At 33.7% G+C, this 22,492-nt stretch overlaps 1 protein-coding gene across 16 annotated transcripts in view; it reads right to left on the reverse strand.

The window, feature by feature from the left end:
* MLLT10 (MLLT10 histone lysine methyltransferase DOT1L cofactor) overlaps positions 1-22,492 on the reverse strand; it is a 161,300-nt gene that overhangs the window by 107,018 nt on the left and 31,790 nt on the right. For 15 of the 16 annotated variants that reach the window (XR_012504274.1, XM_074358362.1, XM_074358351.1 and 12 more), the window contains 2 exons: positions 16,467-16,521; positions 235-344 (listed from right to left, as the gene is read on the reverse strand). Coding sequence is in view for 15 of the 16 variants with exons in the window: in XM_074358362.1 (XP_074214463.1) it covers positions 235-344; positions 16,467-16,521 (165 nt within the window). In the remaining variant the exon portion in view is untranslated. The remainder of the gene's footprint in view (positions 1-234; positions 345-16,466; positions 16,522-22,492) is intronic. The other variant, XM_074358361.1, reaches the window with a different exon arrangement.

The following is a 22,492-nucleotide window of genomic DNA, read 5'->3' on the forward strand; positions in this document are numbered from 1 at the left end:
AAGGCAATATAGTTTTCTTTGTGTTTGTTTTTTACTCCTGTAATCTTAGTAAAATACATTAATAATGGTAGTTTAACACAGTTAATTACACTTTTTCCAAATTGATGGAGGCCTATAATTTAAATTGTTTTACTGAAGGTCTATAATAAAACAACAAAAAAATTCTTTTACACTTCCCAATTTTAAAACAAACAAACAAAAATGCACACATCAATAAAATAATATTCACTGTACCTTATTATAACGATCATGTGGAACAGACTGTAAAACAATTGGTTCCATGGTAGAAACATTGGCAAACTGTACCTCTGGAATATAAAGGGCACAAACCACATGAGCCCAACCTAAAAATAAATAAACAAAAATAATGTCATTTTCCAGTTTTCAATAAAGCTTTTCAAAGATAAAATTAGATCATTAACTTTCTGAAGAAATCCGTAAGTGCCTATTTAAGCTAATGTACAACAAAAATATTAACAAATTCTCATTACTGACCAACAGTTAAACCACTACTGATTAAAGACTCTGAATAAGCAGACTACCAGATAACAGAGAGCAAGCTAGTGGTTACAGCCGGGAGAGTGGGAGGTGCAAACCACTGGGTATAAGATGGGCTCAGGATGTACTGTACAACACGGGTAATACAGCCAGTAATTTTATAAAAATTGTAAATGGAAAGAAGCATTTTAAAAGATATTAAAAAGGACTCAATCATTTCTCCAGTTATTATGCACATTAACACAAATAGAAGGAAACATTTTTAAATTCAGGTGGTAGCAATGAAACTTTTTATAAGAGTAAACTAAATAATTCAGATCAATACTTCCTCTGAGAAGCTCCATTAAAAAATGAAGTTTTATAGTTGAGCGCCTAAAATTAAAAACTGTAACACTTTAAATCTTAAATTTTAATATCAACTGTATTGATATCAATATTAACAAATGTCAATCAATAAATATGAAAATATCAATAAATTTTGATGTTAATATTAAATTTTAACTATTAATGTTGACATTTTAAATGCTAACATCATTTTACTATTTTAATATTTCACTTACAATATATTAACAATTGATGTTAAATGTTAATACTTCTTTTTATTTTCAAAATGTGACCAAAGGTATCAAAGAGCCACAGTGATCATAAGGAATTACTGGGGCTAAAACTAGAAAAGGATGAAAGTCCAGAGAGTTAAGTACCATTTTTACCCACTGTGCCAACCAAGGGTCATTTGCCTATTTCACTTTAGAAAGCAGCTAAGAGGGTGGAGGGGGTTTCTGACAAACTCAGAGGACTGGAAGTACAGGGGTGTATGTCCACAGACAACCAAGGGAGAAAAGGAACACTAATAAACCCCTAACCTCCTTTTAGATGCAACACTGAGGGGCTGCAAGCCAGAAGTGACAATAAACTAAAAGTACATAGGCCCACCAAGAGACTGCAGCTGGGCTTTGATCATCTCACACTCTGAAATTTGACTCATGTAATCCTAAATTACAAGTGCCCCCAGACACCAGACATAAACTAATATACATCCTCTCTAGAGGCGAACAATGTCATTTTGGCTACAAATAATTTCTACTACTAGTTCATTATCATTTTCAGCACAACACAAAGTACCAAACACATGAGAGACAAGATAACATCAATGAAAATCAGTATAAACAAGAAAAACAAAGCCAATCTGTATTTTGGATTTTCAGAAATAGACGTTAAAATAAGTATACTCATTATGTTCAAACACACAACACAAAATTGAAAATTTCTTCAAAAAATTGAAAACTCAATACTAAATCAAAAATTACAGAAGTAAAAACAAAAATTTTTAAAAACCAATGGATAGAAGAATGGCTTAGACATAAGACAAAAACAGAAGTAGAGCAACAAAGCAAATAAGAAAACATTCAGAATATTTGCATAAATGTATGAAAAATACAAAAAGAGGAAGGGAAATATAAACAACATATAAGCAGGTCTAACACACATGTAACTATAGTCACAGAGAAATATGAGAGAAGAAATGGCACAAAAGCACTATCTGAAATAGTAATACCCCAAAACTTTCCAAAAGAGAAGATGGCAAGTCAAAGACTGAAGAACCACACTAAATCCCAGGGTAAATAAATATAAATCCACACATAGGCACATCAAAAAATACATAAAACCGAAAAAAGAAAAATCTTAAAACAACCAAAAGTTAAGTTATCATCAAGAGAACTGGATAAACAACAAAACCAAAAAATATCTTTTAACAAATTTCCATTAAAGGGAACACCAAACAATTTTCCCCAGGTGACAGAAAAAATTACCCAAAAAGGAAGCTCCAAGATGAAAGGAAAATGAAGCATGCAGGTACTCTTCATGGGTTTCTTGCTGGATGAAACATTAATACCTTCGTTCACTTAAAATACATAACTGCTTACCTCAGAAACTAAAATACTGTCTTGTAAAGTTTTCAACATATATAAAATTGTAACAAAGACTGAGGAAGGAGCAGGTAAAAGAGATCTATATGGTTTCAAGGTTCCTACATTTTGCGTCAAGTGCTACACACGACAGACTGAACTTACTGGTGTAAAAACTGTAATCCCTGGAGCAACTGCTATATACATAAATACTAATACTTGTAAATACAGAAAGAGCTATGGCCAGAAAGGTAATTTAATGTAATTAATTTAAATGCAATACTAATTAAATGCATTATTAAACTGATTAAAATGCAATGCTGAAAAATTCGTATCAGAAATAAGGAAGAAAAGAAGGAAAAGAGGAATAAAAAATAAAGAGAGGTGGGAGGGTATAGCTCTGGTAGAGCACATGCTTAGCATTGCATGAGGTTCTGGGTTCAATCGCCGTACCTCTTCTGAGAATAAATAAATAAATAAACCTAATTACCTACAACCAGCAAAAAAAAAGAGAAGAGAGAGAAAAATGAAGGCTGAGGAGTAGTAGTAGAGGGGGGAGGGTATAGCTCAAGTGGTAAAGCACATTCTTAGAATACACAAGGTCCTGGGTTCAATCCCTAGTACCTCCTCCAAAAATAAATAAGTAAACCTCATTACCTACCCCTAAAAAAGTAAATAAAATAAAATGAAAATTTTTTTAAAAAAGGAGTAGTAGGAGACTGGCCAACAGGCAGTTAACAAGGACCAAATTTAGCCTCCCGAATGAAACAGTGCATACCCCATCACACACTGAAAAAAAATAATAATTGAGACAATGGTTCTGAAGACACTGGGTATCAGGTACAGAAGGGCACAATCCCAAAGACACAAGAAACAAATGAGGTGAGCCCTTGGTTTGCCCCAGCTTAATGTCTTCAGCGTTCTTCTAGGCCAAGACTCAGGGAGAGGAACTGAGGCTAAGCCCAGGACTTCTCAAAGTTTAGGGCACACAATGAGACCAAGAAAGCTAAAATTGGCAAAACAAAGTACCAGAAATGAAAGCTCTTCATAAAGAGAACACTCTGAGCAAGAGAGCGAGAGATGCAAACAGCACCACCTGAGTATTACGCAGAGAACACTTGAGTAGAGAAATTACCTGAGGATGGAAAAAGAACCATCCAAGATTAGAGGGAGAAGTATCCAGCTGGCACAAAGGGCCAGGAACAGTGCCTGTTCCCCAAATGTGACTGGAAAAACTCATAACTCATGGGGCATTCACTGGGTAAAAGACTCACAGAGGTCTTCCCTCGGTGTGGGGAATACATGCCCCCAGACCAAGCACTGCTCTGGACCCACCTAATAAATCATAACAGCAGGACTTGAAAAGATCAAACTGTTTCCGAAGAACATTAATTGTATTTTAGGACAAAACTCAAGGAGATTTATAGGGATGCAAAAACATCCAGATCTGTGTCAGCAAAAATGGAAAAGTTTTTGCTGCTCCAAGGCACATTCCACCACAAAAACATCAAAAAGTCAAGCAGGAACTGTCAGAACCAATTTTGTCAGGAGTCCGAAAAAGAGAGTGAAAATTCTGCAGCAACCAATCAAAATGCTAAATCAGAAAAAGGCAACTTAAAAATGTTAGGAAAGTTTTGGGAATTTCTACTTTCCCTTGACCCACACCACCCAGGGTTCAGCAGAGGTCTTGAAGACGGCACCATGCGTTTCTAGTGAAGAACCACACCTCCTGGTTTCAGAAGGAGCAGTGCAGATTTTATTTGCAAAGAATTGTGTTTCTCTATCCTAAAATGTCTGTGAGCTACTGAAGAACTGACACAACATGCCTGTACTCTGACAAGCTCAGAACTCACTCAAGGCAAAAAAAAAATGGTAGGTATTCCTTAAATCATCATGAGGCAGTCAAAAAAACTCACACATGCCTGGGGCAAAAGATTAAGGTTCAAGTATATAATCTAGTGCTATGAGCCTAAGAGGAAAACATGGGCTCTGTGAAATTGGGGCTCTCAAAAGTGTCTGTGCATGCTAGGGAATTTAGACAGCAACATATGCCCACGGCAGGATACATCTTCATAAAAGACCTGATGAAATGCTAAACTTTCATCTCTGGTTATCTCCTAGCACAGTGGGTAAAGGCTAAGTAAGGCAGAGTTGTAAACAGATTGGTTAGCTACTGAAGGAATGGTCCCAGCAGAGTCAGTCTCTCAGTCTGTCTCTCTCTCTCTCAGTCTGTCTGTCTGTCTGTCTCTCTCTCTCTGTGTCACTTGCTATTTTGGTACCTGGTATTAAAGCAGATCTTTGTCCAAACACTAATTGAAGCTAAAGAAACAGAGATAAATACACATTCTCAAGTGCACATGTAACATTTGCCAAGAAAGACTCTATGTTAGGACATAAATCTCAATAAATTTAAAAAGAATTAAAGCATACAAAGCATGTCTTCCCCAAATCCAGTGGAATGAAGCTAGAAACCATTAAGAGGAGGAAAATGGAAAAATTACAAACACTTAGAAATTAAACAACACAGTCTTATCATAGAAGAAATGAGGGTAATAGAAAGCAAATGTTTAAAGGGTAGAGGGTTTCCTTTTGAGGTGATGAAAATGAAATTACATAGAGGTGGTAGCTGTACAACATTGTGAATGTTCTAAATGCAGCACTTAACTGTTCACATTAAAATGATTAATTTTGTTATGTGAATGTCATTTCAATTTTTTGAATTATACACACACACACAGCCAGCCAGCACACAAAATAGTATAATTCACAATGTCTGGAATCCAATCAAAGATTACCATGGATCCAAAGAAGCAGGAAAACACAATCTGTAATGACAATAATGAATCAAAAACATCCAAAAACTGATATAAATGATAAAATAAGCAGAAAAAGCAACAAAACAGTTATTATAACTTCATTCTATATATTCACAAAGTTAAGTGGAGACATGGAAGATATTTTTAAAAACCACATTAAACAATAAACAACTATTTAAACAAAAATAACGACAATTCATTGTAGTTTATAACAGATAAATGCATAACAACAACTGCACAAAGGCCCCCCCCAAAAAAAGAAAAATGGAACTGTATTATTTTTAGGATCTTATACATGAAATAGAATAATAATATCACTTGATGGTAGACAGCACTGAGATAAAGATTTATACTTTAAACCGAAAGACAATGACTAGCACAACACAACAAAATATATAGCTAATAACATAGCAAGAATAAAATGAAATCAAAAATCAAAAGCCAAAAAAAGAATAAAAGAGAACAAAAAGTAGACAGTGTAAATGATAAACAAGTATCAAGATATCAGATGTAAATCAAACTGTATCATTAATCACACTAAATGTAAATGAGCTAAACACCTCAGTTAAAAGGCACAAACTGTCAGAATGAAGAGAAATAAGTGAAAAGATGCTCAACATCATTAGTCATCAGTTAAATACAAATCAAAAACAAAATGAAACACCACTTCACATCCACAAGTGGCTAAAATAAAACAGACATTAAAAAAGTGCTGACAAGGATGTGGAGAAATAGGACAGCTCCTGTACAACTAGCAGGAATGTAAAATGGCATACCCACTTTGGGAAATAGACTGGTAGTTCCTCAAAAGGATAAGAATTTTAACACATAACCCTGGAATTCCACTCCTAATAATAATACGAAGAGAAATTAAAACATATTTCCTCACACACACACACACACACACAAACTGGTAAACAAATGGTCACAGCAATACTATTCAAATAACCAAAACGTTAAAACAATCCAAACAGACCTCAACTGTGGAATGTGTAAACAAAATATAGTACATCCATACACTGGAGCATCAGTTAGCAGTTAAATGAAATAGTAATACATGCTACAACTGGAAAACAATATGCTAATGATGCCAGTCACAAAAGACCACATACTGTAGATTCCATTTATACAAAATGTCCAGAACAGGCATATGGACAGACTGGGTTAATGGTTATCTACAGTGGAGGTGTTGAGGGCAAATGACAAGTGAATACTAATGGTATATTTTTGGCGGGATGAAAATGTTCTAAAATAGATTCTGATAATGGTTGCACAAGTCTTTGTAAAAACCAATTGAATTGTACACTTTAAAAGGTTCAATTAATGGTATGGTATGTGAATAAAGCTGTCATATTTTAAAAGAAGACAACAGAAAACAATTTAACTTTTTATGAGGGTAAAAGACTGAACACACACATCACCAAAAAAGATGTAAGAATGGCAAATAAACACATGAAAAGGAGCTCAAATTTTTATTATTCATTAAGGAAGTGCACAAGGATTAAAAGCACAAGGATCCACAGATACAGAAAACAAACTTACAGTTACCAAAGAAGAAAGGTGGAGGAGGGACAAATTAGGAATATGGGATTAACAGGCAAAATAGATAAGCAACAAGGATTTACTGTACACCACAGGGAACTATATTCAACATCTTGTAATAACCGATAATGGAAAATAATCTTAATATATATGTGTGTGTGTATATTATATGTAACTGGGAAAGAAAACAAGGGTATCACTACACACCTCTTCAATGGCAAAAATTTTTTTAACTGACAATACCAACTGTTGAAGAGGATGTAGAGCAACCGGAATTCTCATGCTACTGATGGGAATGTAAAATGTTACAACCACTTTAGAAAAGTTTGTCAGTTCCTTAAATAATTAAGCATGCACTTATAAACAAGCCATTTCATTTCTAAGTATTTACCCAAGATAAATGAAAGCCTATGGTCATACAAAGACATGTACTCAAATGTCAATAGCTTCATTTGTAACAGTTGAAAACTAGAAATAGTCTAACCATCACCATCAACATGTAAATGGATAAACTGCTATAATCATACAAAGGAACAGCAGAGAACAACAAAAAGGAATGAAATATTGATAGATGCAACAAGAATAAATCTCCAAATAATTACACTGATAGAAATGAACCAAACAAAAATAGTGTGTATATTATATATACATGTTTGTATGCTTAGACACACATATACAGACACACATACAGATTCTATTTATACAAAACTCTAGAAGATGTAAATTATAGTAATAGAAGGCAGACGACTGGTTACCTGGGACAAGGCTATGGAGAAGAAGGGGCGGTTCAAATACAGTACAAAAAAGTATGAGAAAAGTTTTAAGAATAATGGACATGTTCACTGACTTGATTGTGTGGATGGTTTCATGTGTACATAACATTAGTCAGAACTTTTCAAACAGTTCACTTTAAATAAATGTCATATAGTGAAAGTCAATCATATCTGAATAAAGCTGTTTTCAAAAAAACAAATCTTAAAATAAGTTCTCAATCTAAATTTTAATTTATATTAAATACTAAATCATTTATACACAACAGTTAATGGGACAGAGTAGATTAAGGAGCGATTGAGAGGGACAAAGTAGATTTTTTTAAATGACCAAGCCATATGCTGCCTATAAAAGACACTTTTAATAAACATAAAGACTCTAAGATTAGAGAAAATAAAGCAAATGAATGGAAAATGATATACCATACCAACAGTAAGAATATAAAAACTAGAGTGACTATTTTGATATTAGATATAAACTACAAGACAAATACTCCATAGATAGAAAGGGATATTTCATCATAAGGAGATGATTTAATAGAAGGACATAACAATGAGAAGTGTGTGCACCTAATAATATAGCCTTAAAATACATGAAGTAACACTTGACAGAATTAAAGGAAGAAACAGACAACGTTCCAATCATGACAGATTTTTAACACACCATTTTCAGCAACTGATAGGTGAACTATACCAAAAAAGAATCAGTGAAGACATAAAAGAGCTTTACAGTATCAACTGTCTTGATCTAATTGACTAGAACACTATATTCAACAGCAGAGTACTCATTCCTTTCAAATACACATGGTACATTCACCAACACAGATCATATGCTGTGCCCTAGTAAGTCTTACTGAATTTTAAAGGACTAAAATCATCTAGAGTATAATCATAACCACAATGAAATTAAATTAGCAACCAGTAACAAGTAGGTATCGAGCAAAACCACTAATATATGGCAAATATTTAATATATTTCTAAATAATGTATGGGTCAAAGAAAAAATCACAAGGGAAATTTGGAAAACATTTTGAACCGAGTAGTAACAAATATACAACATACCAAACCGGAATGCAGCCAAAGCAGTGCTAGGAGGAAGACTTACAGCTTTATATACTTTTACTAGAAAAAAAGATCTAAAATGAAAGAACTAAGCTGCCACCTTGAGAAGTTAAAAAGGTAGAGCTAAACATACACAAAGTAAATGCTAGAAAGGAAATAATAAAAGATTAAAGCAGAAATCAGTAAAACAGAAAACAGGCAGATGACTTTAAAAATTAACAAAGCCAAATGCTGTTTCTTTAAAAAGGCAAATGAAACCGACAAATGCTAGGTATGCCAGTCAAAAAAACCCAAACAGAAACAAAACAAAGAGCAGAGACCACAAATCACCAATCTTAAGAATAAAAACAGGGTTATCACTATGACACACTACTGATCCAAAAAACATCAACAGGGTAATAAGAAAATACTATATATACTCACTTTCCAGAAATAAATTTTTTTATCAAAAATCTTCCCAGAAGGTTTCATTCTAACACTACAAAGTTTCACTGGTAAATTCTGTCAAACCATTCAAGTAGAAAGTAATACCTTTTACAAAAAAACTTTTCCATTTTCAGTGACTATCACAGCCCTTCCATAAAAAAGTGACAAAAACATAATTTTTTTAAGAAATGGAGAATTACATGAGAACAGTAAGATGTATGTCAGGAGTTTAGTAAATGAATTTCACATTCACTAAGAGTTTCATAGGGTTCAGAAAGAGGGTAAAAGCACACGGAAATATTAAATTTTATCAGGCTAATAGAGAGGGTAGATCAGAATGATAAGAAGTAATCCAAGAGAAAGTTCTACACACCTATTAAAATGGCCAAAATCCAGAACACTGACAACACCAAACACTGGCAAGGGTGAGGAGTAACAGAAACTCTCATTCATTACTGGTAAGAATGCAAAATGGTACAGAACTCTGGGAAACACTTCGGCTGTTTATTACAAAAACTAAACATACCCTCCCCATACAATCTAGCTTATGCTCCTTAGTATTTAAGCAAAAATAGCTGAAAACTTATGTCCACACAAAAAGCTGCACATGGGTATTTATAGAGGCTTTATTCATAACTGCCAAAACTTAAAAGCAACTAAGATTTCCTCCCATAGGTGAATAGATAGATAAACTGTGGTACCTCCAGACAAACAATTCAGCACTAACAATAAATGAGCTGTCAAGACATAAAAAGACATGGAGGAAAATTAAAAGAGTATTACTAAGTGAAAGAAGTGAATCTATAAAGGCTACATAACTATATAATTACAAGTATACTACATTCTGAAAAAACAGAAAACTGTAAGAACTGTAAAAAGATTAATAGTTGCCCTAAAGTGAGGCGTGAGGGATGAACAGGCAGAGTACAGACAATTTTCTAGGGCAGTGAAAATATTCTACATGATATTATAATGATGGCTATATATCATTATAAATTTGTCCAAACACAGGATATGTACACACTGAGAGAACCCTAGTGTAGATAACAAACTTTGGGTAATAATTATGAATCATTATAGGTTCATCAATAGTAACAAATGTTCCAATCTGGTGGGGGGTGCTGATAATCAGGTAAGCTAAGCATGTGTGAGGACAAAGGGCATCTCTGTACCTTCTCTTCAATATTGCTGGGAACCTTAAACTACTCTAAAAATGTCTTTTTTTTAAGCAATTCAAAATAACACAAGAATGAAAAGGAACACAAAACAAGAAAAACAAATAGAAAACATTCAGTAAGATGGAAAGTTTAAATTCAAATGCAATACACACACATGCACACACAAACACACAAAAAAACTCATGTGCATACATTAAGTATAAACAAACTAAAATTTACTTCAATTAAATACAAAAACTCAGACTGGCTAAAAACACAACTATTTGCTGTTAACAAGAGACAAATCCAAAACAGGAGAATACAGAAAAGTTATAACTAAAGAGAAGATACACCATTTGAAAACGAAAACTAATAGAAAGGTGAGATGTTTAATATCAGTTGAAATATACTTTGAGATTAAAAAAAGCACCAGAGAAAGAGTACACCACAATGATTAAAAAATTTCAATTCATAAGGAAGAGATACACTAATTCTAAATATGCATACACTTAATAACATCATCAAAACATATAAAGCAAAAACTGAGACACCACAATTACAATGAGAAATACTAGCATACATATCTTCCTCAGTAAATGACAGAACACATTCAACAAATCAGCAAGGATACAGAAGATGTTAACAACCCAAATATCAAGTACAACCTCATGGGTTTATTTTAAACATTACATTCCAAAACCATAGAATTTTTTAGAAACTCACAGAGAACCTCCTTAAAAACTGACCTTATCCTACCCATAAACCAAGTCTCATAACACACCCCGCAGGTGTCCTAAGTGTAAATCTTTACGACTTTGGATAGCAGTGGATTCTTAGATATGATAGTAAAAGCATGAACAACAAAAGAAAAATTAAATTGGACTATAAGAAATTAAAAACTATCGTGAATCAAAGGACATTATAAGGAAAATGAGAAACAATCCACAGAATGGGAGAAAAGGTTTGCAAATCATGTATCTGGTAAGTGATTGGTATCCAGAAGATATAAAGAACTCTTACAGCTCAACAACAAAAAAAAAAGACAAACAACTCAATTACAAATTGGACAAAGAATATCAACAGATACTTCTCCAAAGATTTACAAATGCCAACAAGCAAATGAAAAGATACTCAACATCACTCATCACTAAGGAAATGCAAATCAAAACCACAATGACATGCCACTTCATATCCACTGAAATGGCTATAATCTTAAAATTCAGAAAATACTGTACAGGGAAATATATACAAGATCTTGTGGTAGTTCACAGCGGAAAAAAAATGTGACAATGAATATATGTATGTTCATGTGTAACTGAAAAATTGTGCTCTACACTGGAATTTGACACAACATTGTAAAATGACTATAACTCAATAAAAAAATATTAAAAAAAAAGAAAACAAAATACGAAGTGTTGGTGATGAGGATCGCTCATACATTGTGGGAATGTAAAAATGGTGCAGAACTATGTAAAACAGGTTGGTGATTCTTTAAAAAGTTCAACACAGAATCATCATATGATCCATCAATGTCACTCCTAGTATATACCCCCCAAAATTGAAAAGATACTTGTTTATACAAATACCAATGTTCTAGTATCTATACCAATGTTTACAGCAGTACTATCCACAACAGCCAAAAGGTAGAAACCCAAATGTCTTTCAACAAACGACAGGATGATAAAATGTTGTCTATACACACACACACACACACACACACACACACACACACACACACAATGGGATATTAGTCAGCCACCAAGAGGAATCAAGTACTAACATAGGCTGCAGCACTGATGACCCAGAAAAACATGTTAGGTGAAAAAAGTCAGACTCAAAGGTCACACACTATGATTTCAGTTACGTAAAATATCCAGAATAGGTAAATTCATAGAGACAAAAAGTGGTTTGTGGTTTCCAGGGGCTAGGGCCGGGTGTGTGTGAATTTTCTGCATAAGAAAGGGTGTTTTCTTTTAAGTGATAAAAAATGTTGTGGAAACTGAAAGAGGTGGACATGCATAACACTCTGAAAGCAGTGAGTGCCACGAAACAGTAAGTATACCTCAAGACGGTTACTTTATGCTATGTGAATTTTACCTCAATTTTAAGAAAATAGAATACAGTATTCTTCCTGTTCTTCCTTCACAAAATATACTTCAGGATAACAAAATTGTTGATAAGAATAGTTTTGTTTAAAGAAGCAATCCTGCTAAGACATAAAGTAATGAGAGAAAATCATTATTTATTCAAACCTCTATTTACTAAATGGATCTAGACACTGATCAACAGCTGCTAATGTCACACACACACACACACAAAAACAAGTATCATATGCCTCCCAAAGGAAGTATACAGCACTACCAACGAAGTATTCTTGCCTTTCTCGACAATAAACTGATTATGATCAAGTCTCTGAATACAACTACTAATGTACAGAAAATACATGGAACTAAGTGATGTGTTAGAAGAAAACACACACATACATCCCATCTAAGATGCAATCAACGAAGTCTACTGTGGGGAAACTACAGAGCAAATGACTCAGATTTTTCTTAAGTAAACTGACAAAACGCAGGAATGGGGATTACAGAGAGACCTTAAGAGACATACCAAGTAACTGTAATGTATGCACCTTATTAGGATCCAGCTTATGCACCTTACTGGATCCAGATTCAATAACTATATAAAAAAAAAAAAAAACAGGAGACAATCAGGAAATTTTGAACAATGACTAGATATTTGATGGTTTTAAGAAATCCCTGTTGATTTTTTAGGTGTGATAATATACAGTATATTTTTAGAATATCCATGTATGTTAGAAATGCTCACAGATTTCAAAATAATCAGAATACTGGGGCTGGGAAGAATATAGAGGAAACGACTGGCCATGACTTGGTAACTACTAAAGTTGGGTACACCAGGCTGGGGAGTCCTCTACATTTATGTATGCTTGAAATTTTTCCATAATAAAAGTGGTTTTTAAAAATAAACCTGTAAAATTTTACCACTTTTGTATCTCTGATGTCCATTCCCTCATTTTTATCCCTCCTAATTCTTCTGTCTCAAACAATTACTCAGTATCTCTTTCTTGGACTTAAGGCAATAAAGCAGTCTTATCTTTGGAGAGTGTGGGTTCTAAAGTCAGAGCATAAAAACAAAACAAAGTATATATAATCAAAACTCTCCTTGAAAAATTTCTTAAAACTCCAATAGAGAAAGTACATGACACTGTACATCATTTTGAATACACAACCTTGCTGTATTCACCTAACTGTTCTGTCACATAATGGCCCTCAACTCTTTAAAATGTCTTCAAGAAAGTAAGACAGCCAACATCACCTTTTACCTGGCCCCCTCAGTGTACACTTCACGTCTTTGTCAATGATGGTGGGAAAGCGAGGGATTTCCATATAGGTCTACCTGAAGCATAAGCTCAGTGAGTAAAACGGCAGACTCAACTAACCCTATAATTTAAATAGGCCATATAGCTGATTTTAATTATGTTATTTACATGCACTTATGATCCAGTTCCACCTTTCTTTTTTATAGTTAATCTGGTTTCATACCCTTCCAATCCATTCACCACAATGCTATCAGAGCGATCTTTCTAAACTAGAAAACCCATGTTATTCCTCAGCTTCAAAGGCTCCTCACAATCAAAAGGATCAAGTTGTTAGTATGAGAAAAAGGTGGTTGGGGGAGAGAAGAAGGAAGAAGGAGAGGACAGGAAGGAAGAGGAGGGGAGGGGAGCGAAGGAGAGAGGGAAAACAAACAAAATCTTACCTATACCATTAGCTCTACCTCTCAGAAATTTTACCAGTCACACCTTACAATCCAAATCCCTGATATACCTGTGTCTTTATTATTTGCTTCTCCCTTTGCCTACAATAACCCACTTTTCACACACCAAGCTATGTTAAAACACTTAACCTTCAACAGCTGATAACTACAGAGTGATTGACATTGAAGAAAATTTAAAGTTGAATTGAGAAATCCCTAATCCTGACTAGCAAGGGAAAAATAAATCTAAAACTTGGAATGTTTTCCAGCACAAAAAATAGGTATTAGCTACTAAAGAACAATATTATTGATACTATACATCAGGTACATTGTGAGGTTTTGTTAACCAGCCTAGAAACATAGTTAGCATTTGTATAGGAAAATGCATTCCAGGTTCCAAAATTATTTTGGAATACAATTTAGTCAGAATTTTTTTAAATACACATCAAATTTAACTATGATGGGATTGCAACTCAGTAAGGAAAAAATGAACTGTCCAATAAATGGTAATGAGACAAATGATAATAGCATTTTAGCAACCAGGAAAAAATAAAGTTGGAATCATAGCTCACACTGTATTACCTGGATATATTCCAAATGTATCAAAGATTAAACTGTAAGAAAAAAAGAAACCATAAAAACACTAGAGGGAAACATGAAAGAATTTGTTATAACTTTGGAGTAGGGAAGGACTTCCTAACTAATGGTCCAAAATACAGAAGCCATGGGGGAAGGGGGGGTAGCTCAGTGATAGTGTGCTTAGCGTGCACAAGGTCCTGGGTTCAATCCCCAGTATTTTCATTAAATAAACAAACAAACTTAATTACCTCTCCTCACCAAAGAATATAAGCAAAATAAATTTTTTTTAAATACAAAAGCCATGAAAGAAAAGAGTAATAAATTCAAATAAATAAAAATCAAAAATTCCTCCATGGTAAAAACCCCCATAAACAAAGATTAATAACTGGGCCAAAACTAGTCCAACTCATCACAAAACCCTCATATATGAGGTGTTCCTATGAAAGCCCCAACAAATCAGAAAGAAAAAGATCAACAACCAAACAGAAAAGGCATATGAACAGACCATAGAAGGGAAAATACAAACTGAATAGCTCTTAAAAACACGAAAAAATGCTCAGTTTCATTCATAGTAAGAGAAATGCAAAATAACTGCTCTGAGATGCCAACTTTCATATACAGGATTACCAAAAGTTTGGAGAAGAGCTGTTTCATTCATTGCTGCTGGGAACACAAATTGGTACAACCACTAAAGAGGATAATTCAGAACTATCTACCAAAATTAACTGCAGAATCTCTTTGACCCAAGAGTTCCTTTTCTGGGAATTAACAAAATCCTGCAAGTGTCCTTGCATACAAGGAAAATGACATATATACACAAGCATTAGTCACAAAAGCAGATTAGAAACTCCATCAACAGGTGACTAATTACATAACATATGGTAAACAAGAAAGCTCTATACTGATAATAGAGAAACTGTTCAGTGCAAAAACTTATGATGCAAGAGAGTATGTGTAATATTCACTCATTTGTATAAAAGCTGAAGAAAACACCTCTATTCATATTTATTTGTATACGCACAAAAGTAATAAAAGCAATTACGTTGGTGGCAGAAAAGCTGTTGAGAAACTAGGCAGATGGTGAACAGGAGTAGGAGGAAGGGTTTCTAATATTTAAAATTTTAGAAAATGTGACTAATAGAGTCTAAATATTAAATTAAATATATATATTTATCCAGCATTAGCCAAAAACATTGTATTTTTCGTTTTATTTATTTATACCCTGACTCTATTCTATGCCCCAAAGACTTTACAATTGGCTGCCCAAAATGGAAGCACACACTAATAGTAGTTTTACCTCTACTTTTTTGAGTTTCTTCATCAGTCACTTAATTTTCATAGTATTCCATGGTTTAGTAAATTAATGTCTACACATTTAAGAATGGTATGAGCTATAAAGAAACATGGTTTTCTCTAAGGAAGGTAACAAAAAATAGAAGTAAAAGTGAGAAATACACAAGAGTCCTCAGGAAAGCACACCAAAAGTCAGCATTTGTTTATATTCTAAGCAACAAAGATACACATGGTGTTAACATTCATTGGAAACATCAGTCTAGTAATACACAAGAGAGGAAAAAAAGACTCTAAAACAACAGATTTTATCTCTAACCAAAAATAAAAGTGGCTTATTTTCCCAATAATTTCTAATAAAAGAAATTATATCCATTAAAAAAAATCAAGACTGTAATTAGAAGTATTGTGGATCATTCTGCATTTTTAAAAAATGCTTTAAAAAAATGCTTAACTTTGTCCAAAAAAGAGAAAAATTGTGTTTCAATAAAAAAAAAAGGATTCATAAATTATATCTGGTACTGTTACAATTATCTGAGTGGTAAACACTATTCGATATAATACGAACTACCAGATACTTTAAAATACTCCACCACTCCAGTTTTCAACAAAATTTTTTTCAAAAATCTCTGCACTTACCGCCATTATCTGTTCTTTTTAAAGCTCCATCCTTATGAGGACACAGTTCACATCTCTATTTAAAAAGAGAGAGAGAGAGAAACAAAGAAATTTTTCAGATTACCGAAATATAACGTCTTCTCTGTAACTTTAGGACTATTAAAAACGTGGGAGCAGCATTTTTACTAGTTGCCATCAAGAATATTTCAGAACATTCCTCACAAAGTAATTCTCCGTGACACGCGATCTTCCTCAGAGTACCAAATGACGACTTCAAAAAAGTAAATGTTATTTAACTTTTAAATTCCTGCCACAATTATTTTTCTAACATTACATTAACAGAAACAAAACGATTCTCTGAACAAAGGACTGGAGCACAGTTTTTAATATTTGCCTCTATCCCTTTACTTTGTCTAGAATCAACCAGGATTATTATATAGTCAGTTGGGTCTGGTTGCTCCTAAAATAAAGAGCCAAACTCAAATACAGAATTTTGATAAAAGTGGGAAAACAGGATCTCACATGTGCTGACCTGTCTTTGGAAGGAAGGAACTGCTCTGATTATTCTAGTTACTCTCAGCATTCACACAATGGTACTCAAAAGTTACTATGTATCCCTCTCCCTACCACTCCCACAATTTGAAACCAGAAAGAAACATCAAGTCAATACCACCATTTCTTTTCACTACTGGCAAGAGGACAGATATAAAAATAATAAATAATAATAATAAAAAAAATAAAAATGGCACTGTCCCACTTGGAGGTCACACGTGACTATTATTTGTACCATACCTGCTCTGCAAAGAGGTTTGAAGCATATAGTATAGTAACATAAATGAGTTGCAAAGGAAAATAAGAGCAGGAAATTAAGATAAAATAATGAATAAGTACAAAAAACGTAAGCCATAAGATTCTGTATTTCTTGTCTTCCAGTATTTCACTCTCCTAACTTTCTGCTTACCTCTACGGCAGCACCTTTCTGATCACTTCATCCAGCCTTTAAATGTGGTGGTTCCTCACGGCTCTGGCTTAAGATGCCTTCCCCTTTCATGTTAAGCACTAGGCAATCTCATTTTCCATACATGTCCTACCAACTAAATTACTAGGATATGCCAGTGACTCCCCAATTTTACCTCCTATTCAGATCTGTCCTTAGATCCATCTATAAAGCTTCCTACAATACACAGGCAACTTTAAGCTCTGTCCAAAATGTATGACAATACTTGCTCTTCCAGCAGTTTTCCCTTGCTTTGTGATGATACTCAACCACACACTGCCCATACAAGACACCACGACAATCTTTTGACAGTTTCAAGAACTATTCCTCAATGTCATATTTAATCAGTCCCCACATTTTGACCATTCCTCCTCTCAAATAATGGTAAGATTTACCCTCCTCTCTCCATCTATACTACTATTAGCTGACACAAGTCAACACCAGCTTTCATCAGGACCACTTACTTCAGTGACTTCCTAGCAACTGGTCTCCTCGTATGCACTCTTATTTGATCCCCACCAATCTACAGAGTGAGCTTCAAAAATGCAAATCCAAATAACTTATGGTGAAAAGAATATGAAAATACATGTATGTTCATGTATGACTGAAGCATTATGTTGTACACCAGAAACTGACACACTGTAAACTGACTATACTTCAATAAATGTATAAATAAAGACATATCCAGACCAAAAAAAAACCCAGTTAGTCCAAACAGAGTACTGCCTCACTTAAAAACCTTCAATGGTTTCCCTATATGATCTAACCCTACTTACCTCCACAACCTTCTCTCTTTTTAACATCTTACAGTCTGGGCAATACTGTCTTTTCTTCTTTAAAATCTGTAAGTACTCCAAAGCCCATTCACAGACTTTAAATGAGTTGTTTTCACTCTACCTGGAATACTGTTCTTCACCCACTCTCTTTCACAGATGGATAATTTCTATTTATTCCTCAGATCCCTGCTTCAAGTCACCTCCTCAGAGGTTTCTCTGAATCCCTGCATTAGATTAGGAGCCATATTAGAATTAACTACACATTCCTTGTTATATATTGCAATTATAATTAATTATTTATGCAATTATGTTTAGCTCCTCTGCTAGATTATAAGCTCCATTTCCTGGCTGTAGCCCTAGCATGTTTCATAGTCTCCAGACATGGCAACCCAAAAAATACATGACAGATGGATGGAAGGGGCAAAACTACAAGCACACTTACTAAAGACCAGCAGTAATTTGGTTCTAAGCCATAGAGCAATCACCCTCACAGATGAAAATACTATTAGTTGTGTGATTTACCCTGTGGGAAAGAAAGAACTGCTTTATAGAAATGTAACTAAATCTAATATAAAGACTACAACCAGAGATAAATACTCTTTGGGATGATTAGGTATATGAATAACTGTTTAGCAACTGGGGAAGAGAAAATTCAGATCACTAATGTATAGCCAAAATTTTGAAAAACAATTTCAACATAAGAACTAAAACAAAAATAATCAGTAATCAAATCTAAGGAATTAAAAACTTCTATAAAAACATTAGAATAGACTTCAAAACAGATTTTTTAAACTAAAGAAAAGTAGATGCAGCAAATAATGAGAACATTTAACCTCACTTATATTCAGAGAAATATGAATATAAGTCACAAAGAAATAATAGGCATTTCTGCCCACTCAGTTAGTAAAACTTTTCTTAAAAGATAATCCCTAATGTTCAGACTGCAGTGAATATTTACTTTCATATACTGTTAATGGCACTATAATTCTTTTGGCAAACAATTTAGCAATATGATTCAAGAAAAATATTCAATTCTAGAGAGCCAATGGAAATATAACAGAAATGGCATTTATTGAGTACTATGTGTCATTTTAAAATCACTTATATACTTTAATTCCAAGACAAGAAATATAAAAATATTTTATATGGCTGTTTACAACTATAAAAATGTTATTAGAAGTCTAACTGTATAAAAATGAAGGAACTAATGTTATACTAACAAAGATTTTAAATTAATTTTTTTAAAATGCAGAGAAGAAAACTCTAAAAGAAAACTACATGCTAAGTAAAATACTAGTACTATGTCTTCCCACTGAAGGCAAAAAGAGATATATGTAGGAAACATGAGAGAAAAGAAGATTAGAGGAAAAGAAAAGAAGTTAAAAGACTATACCCTAAACTCAGGAAAAAAGGATCAAATTCTATACAACAGAGACTCCAAATCCTATAGTAAGCCAATCCAACCTGAAAAGTTTCATAGGGAAGGCTGCAGCTATACATGTTACTATTAGAATTCCACAGATGTATTCTTATTTTAGTAAGTGACAGGCACTGGGAAAAGACAAATAAATCCCATGAAAGGGTAATGAAAGGGTAAGTTTATAAGAAGGCAAAAAAAAAAAAAAGCCACATTAAAAAATCACACTTTTTTTTCTAGTTTATATATAAGTAGTTTGTTAACTCTTAGCCCCATACCCCTATCTTAATCCTCTCCCCTTCCGTCTTCCTACTGGTAAACATTTGTTTGTTCTATATACTGTGAGTCTGTTCCTTTTTTGTTACATACATTTATTTGTTTTATTTTTTAAATTTCATGATCTCACATTTTACCAAGGGACAAAAAACCCTTTAAACAAAATAGCCCCAACAAGCAGAAGTTATGCAAGGTGGTTCTTTTCCTACCTCATGTAATATAGTAAGAAAGCATGCAACTATTTTCCATCTTTATAATGTAGGCATCAATTTCCAAATACTTTTTCTGCTTTATATTAGATTCTGTTGCCAAAGTATAAAACTCACTATACTTCACTAAATCAAATTCATCCAAAATCCTGACCTTTAGGCAAGTGTGGCTATGTGGCAATCCATTCAGCTATATTGGATTACCCAGACTATGAACACCATTAAATTACAAAAAACAACAAGATAATAATTGAAAAAAAGTATACACTAATAAGAAGGATAAACTCAAGGTTTAAGTTGATCTTCCTCATATTATATAAAAGATGTAACTATGGCATGAAAAAGTATCTACAGGATAAAATAATTACTATTATCATTTCATCTTCTTTTAAGCAAAAGATAAAAATAAATCTAAAGAAACCTATTTTTTTCTTGTGTTTTAAAAAGGCTACCATAGTAAAAATAAGCACCCCTAGTGACCAGGCTGGGGTCTCCAAACAGCATGTCCCAAAGTAATCAGGAATCCTAGGAGAAGTGGATGATTCCAGGTTTAGGTCAAGTAAGCCCAGGATACCTTGTTCTATCAAATAGCAAGGAAGCTTTAAAAGCTTGCTTCAGTCATGTTAAAACGACTTACGGACCAACCTAAAGTAAGGCTCCTGCTGGCCAAAGATGGAATCACGTAATGCTAATAAAGACAGTAAGTGCAATGAACTGAAACATACCAAATATTTTAAAATCCACAATAAAATTAATTTCTACTTCTAAAATGGCTAAATAAGCTTGTTAAGAGACAAACCCTTATGCAAATAAGCAGCCAGATTCTGGTTTCCTACCAGAAGTCAAAACTTGGAAGGGACCAGCACAAGAAGAGTTTCCCCTTTTCAGGACTTCCAGCCTAAAGACAACCCACAGTCAGCCCATAGTGGCTTCTGTAGTACTAATACCTGAAGAATCATAAGATAAAGTTTAGAACAATCAGGAAAGTAAGGTCTGAATCCAGAAAGAGGAAAGAAACAGGAGGGGAGCCCCCAAATTTTTATGTTTAAAATCTGCCTAAATTTCTCGCTGATCTTGGGTTGACCATTCCATTGCCCAGCGTAGGCTGGAGCCCAATTAAGGAAAAAAAGAAATGAAATGAGATTTAAGCAATTGCTCAAAACATTTACTAGGCAGCCTGAGTCCAACCACATCTAGAGCCTAATAAAGACAGTACCAAATAAAAATTCTAAAACTTAAAAATACAATACATGAAGTAAAAAATTCACTGAACAGGCTTAACAGGATCAAGATGAGAAAGGAAAGAGTCAATGAGCTTGAAGCTACATCAATAGATAGGATCTAATATGAAAAAGAGAAAACAGTGAAAAAAATAAACAATATCAAGAAGTCTAGCATGTATTACTGAAGGCTTGAAAAAGGAGGAGGAGGAGGAGAAGGGAGGAAGGGAATATGAGAATACGACAGGGAAGAAACTTTTGAAGAAATAATGGATAAAAATGTCCTCTATTTGAAGACAAATTATGGAATCAAAAATTTAAGGGCTGGGGTAGGGGGTTGGTTAATAGCTCAAATGGTAGAGCGCATGCTTAGCATGCACGAGGTCCTGGGTTCAATCCCCAGGACCTCCTCTAAAAAACTAAATAAATAAATAAACACAATTACCTCTCTCTACCCCTATGAAAAAAGGGAGTTCAGTGAACCCCAAGAACTTAAACTGCATGCCAAAAAGCAAATAAAGGGAAAAGTCTTAAAGCAGCCAAGAGAAAATGACATATCAAATACAGGAGAAAAGTAACTGGAAAAAATGGCAGATTTCTCCTCATAAACTATGAAAGCCAAAAGTGGGTAAAACATCACCTTTAAAGTGCTTGAAGAAAAAGAACTGTCAATCCAGAATTCTATATCCAACTAATATATCCTTCAAAATAAAGGTGAGGTACGTATTTTTCAGGCAAAACAGAGCAAATGCATTTCATCACCAGAAGATAAGGACTATAATAAAAGCTAAAAGGAATTCTTCACACTGATGAAAAATAGTACTAGATGAAAATGAGTATCTTCCAGAAGCCAGGAAGAATACCACAAATGGTAAATATCTGGGTAAATATAAAATACTTTAGTTCTTAAATTCTTAAAAATACATATGATTATTAAAAGTAAAAATTATAATACTGTCTTCAGGCTTATAATATATGTAGATCTAATACATAAGACAACAGCATAAGTGACAATGGGCAGAGATGATATAAAACAATCTCTCCAGTTACAAGATTTCTACACTTTACAAGAAGTGATACAATACTAACTATAAGGGGTACATTAAATAAAGAAGACTGTAAAAAGCTAAGGAAATGGGAGAGAGGGCATAG

Source organism: Camelus bactrianus, chromosome 35 (assembly GCF_048773025.1).
Source record: "Camelus bactrianus isolate YW-2024 breed Bactrian camel chromosome 35, ASM4877302v1, whole genome shotgun sequence".
NCBI lineage: Eukaryota > Metazoa > Chordata > Mammalia > Artiodactyla > Camelidae > Camelus > Camelus bactrianus.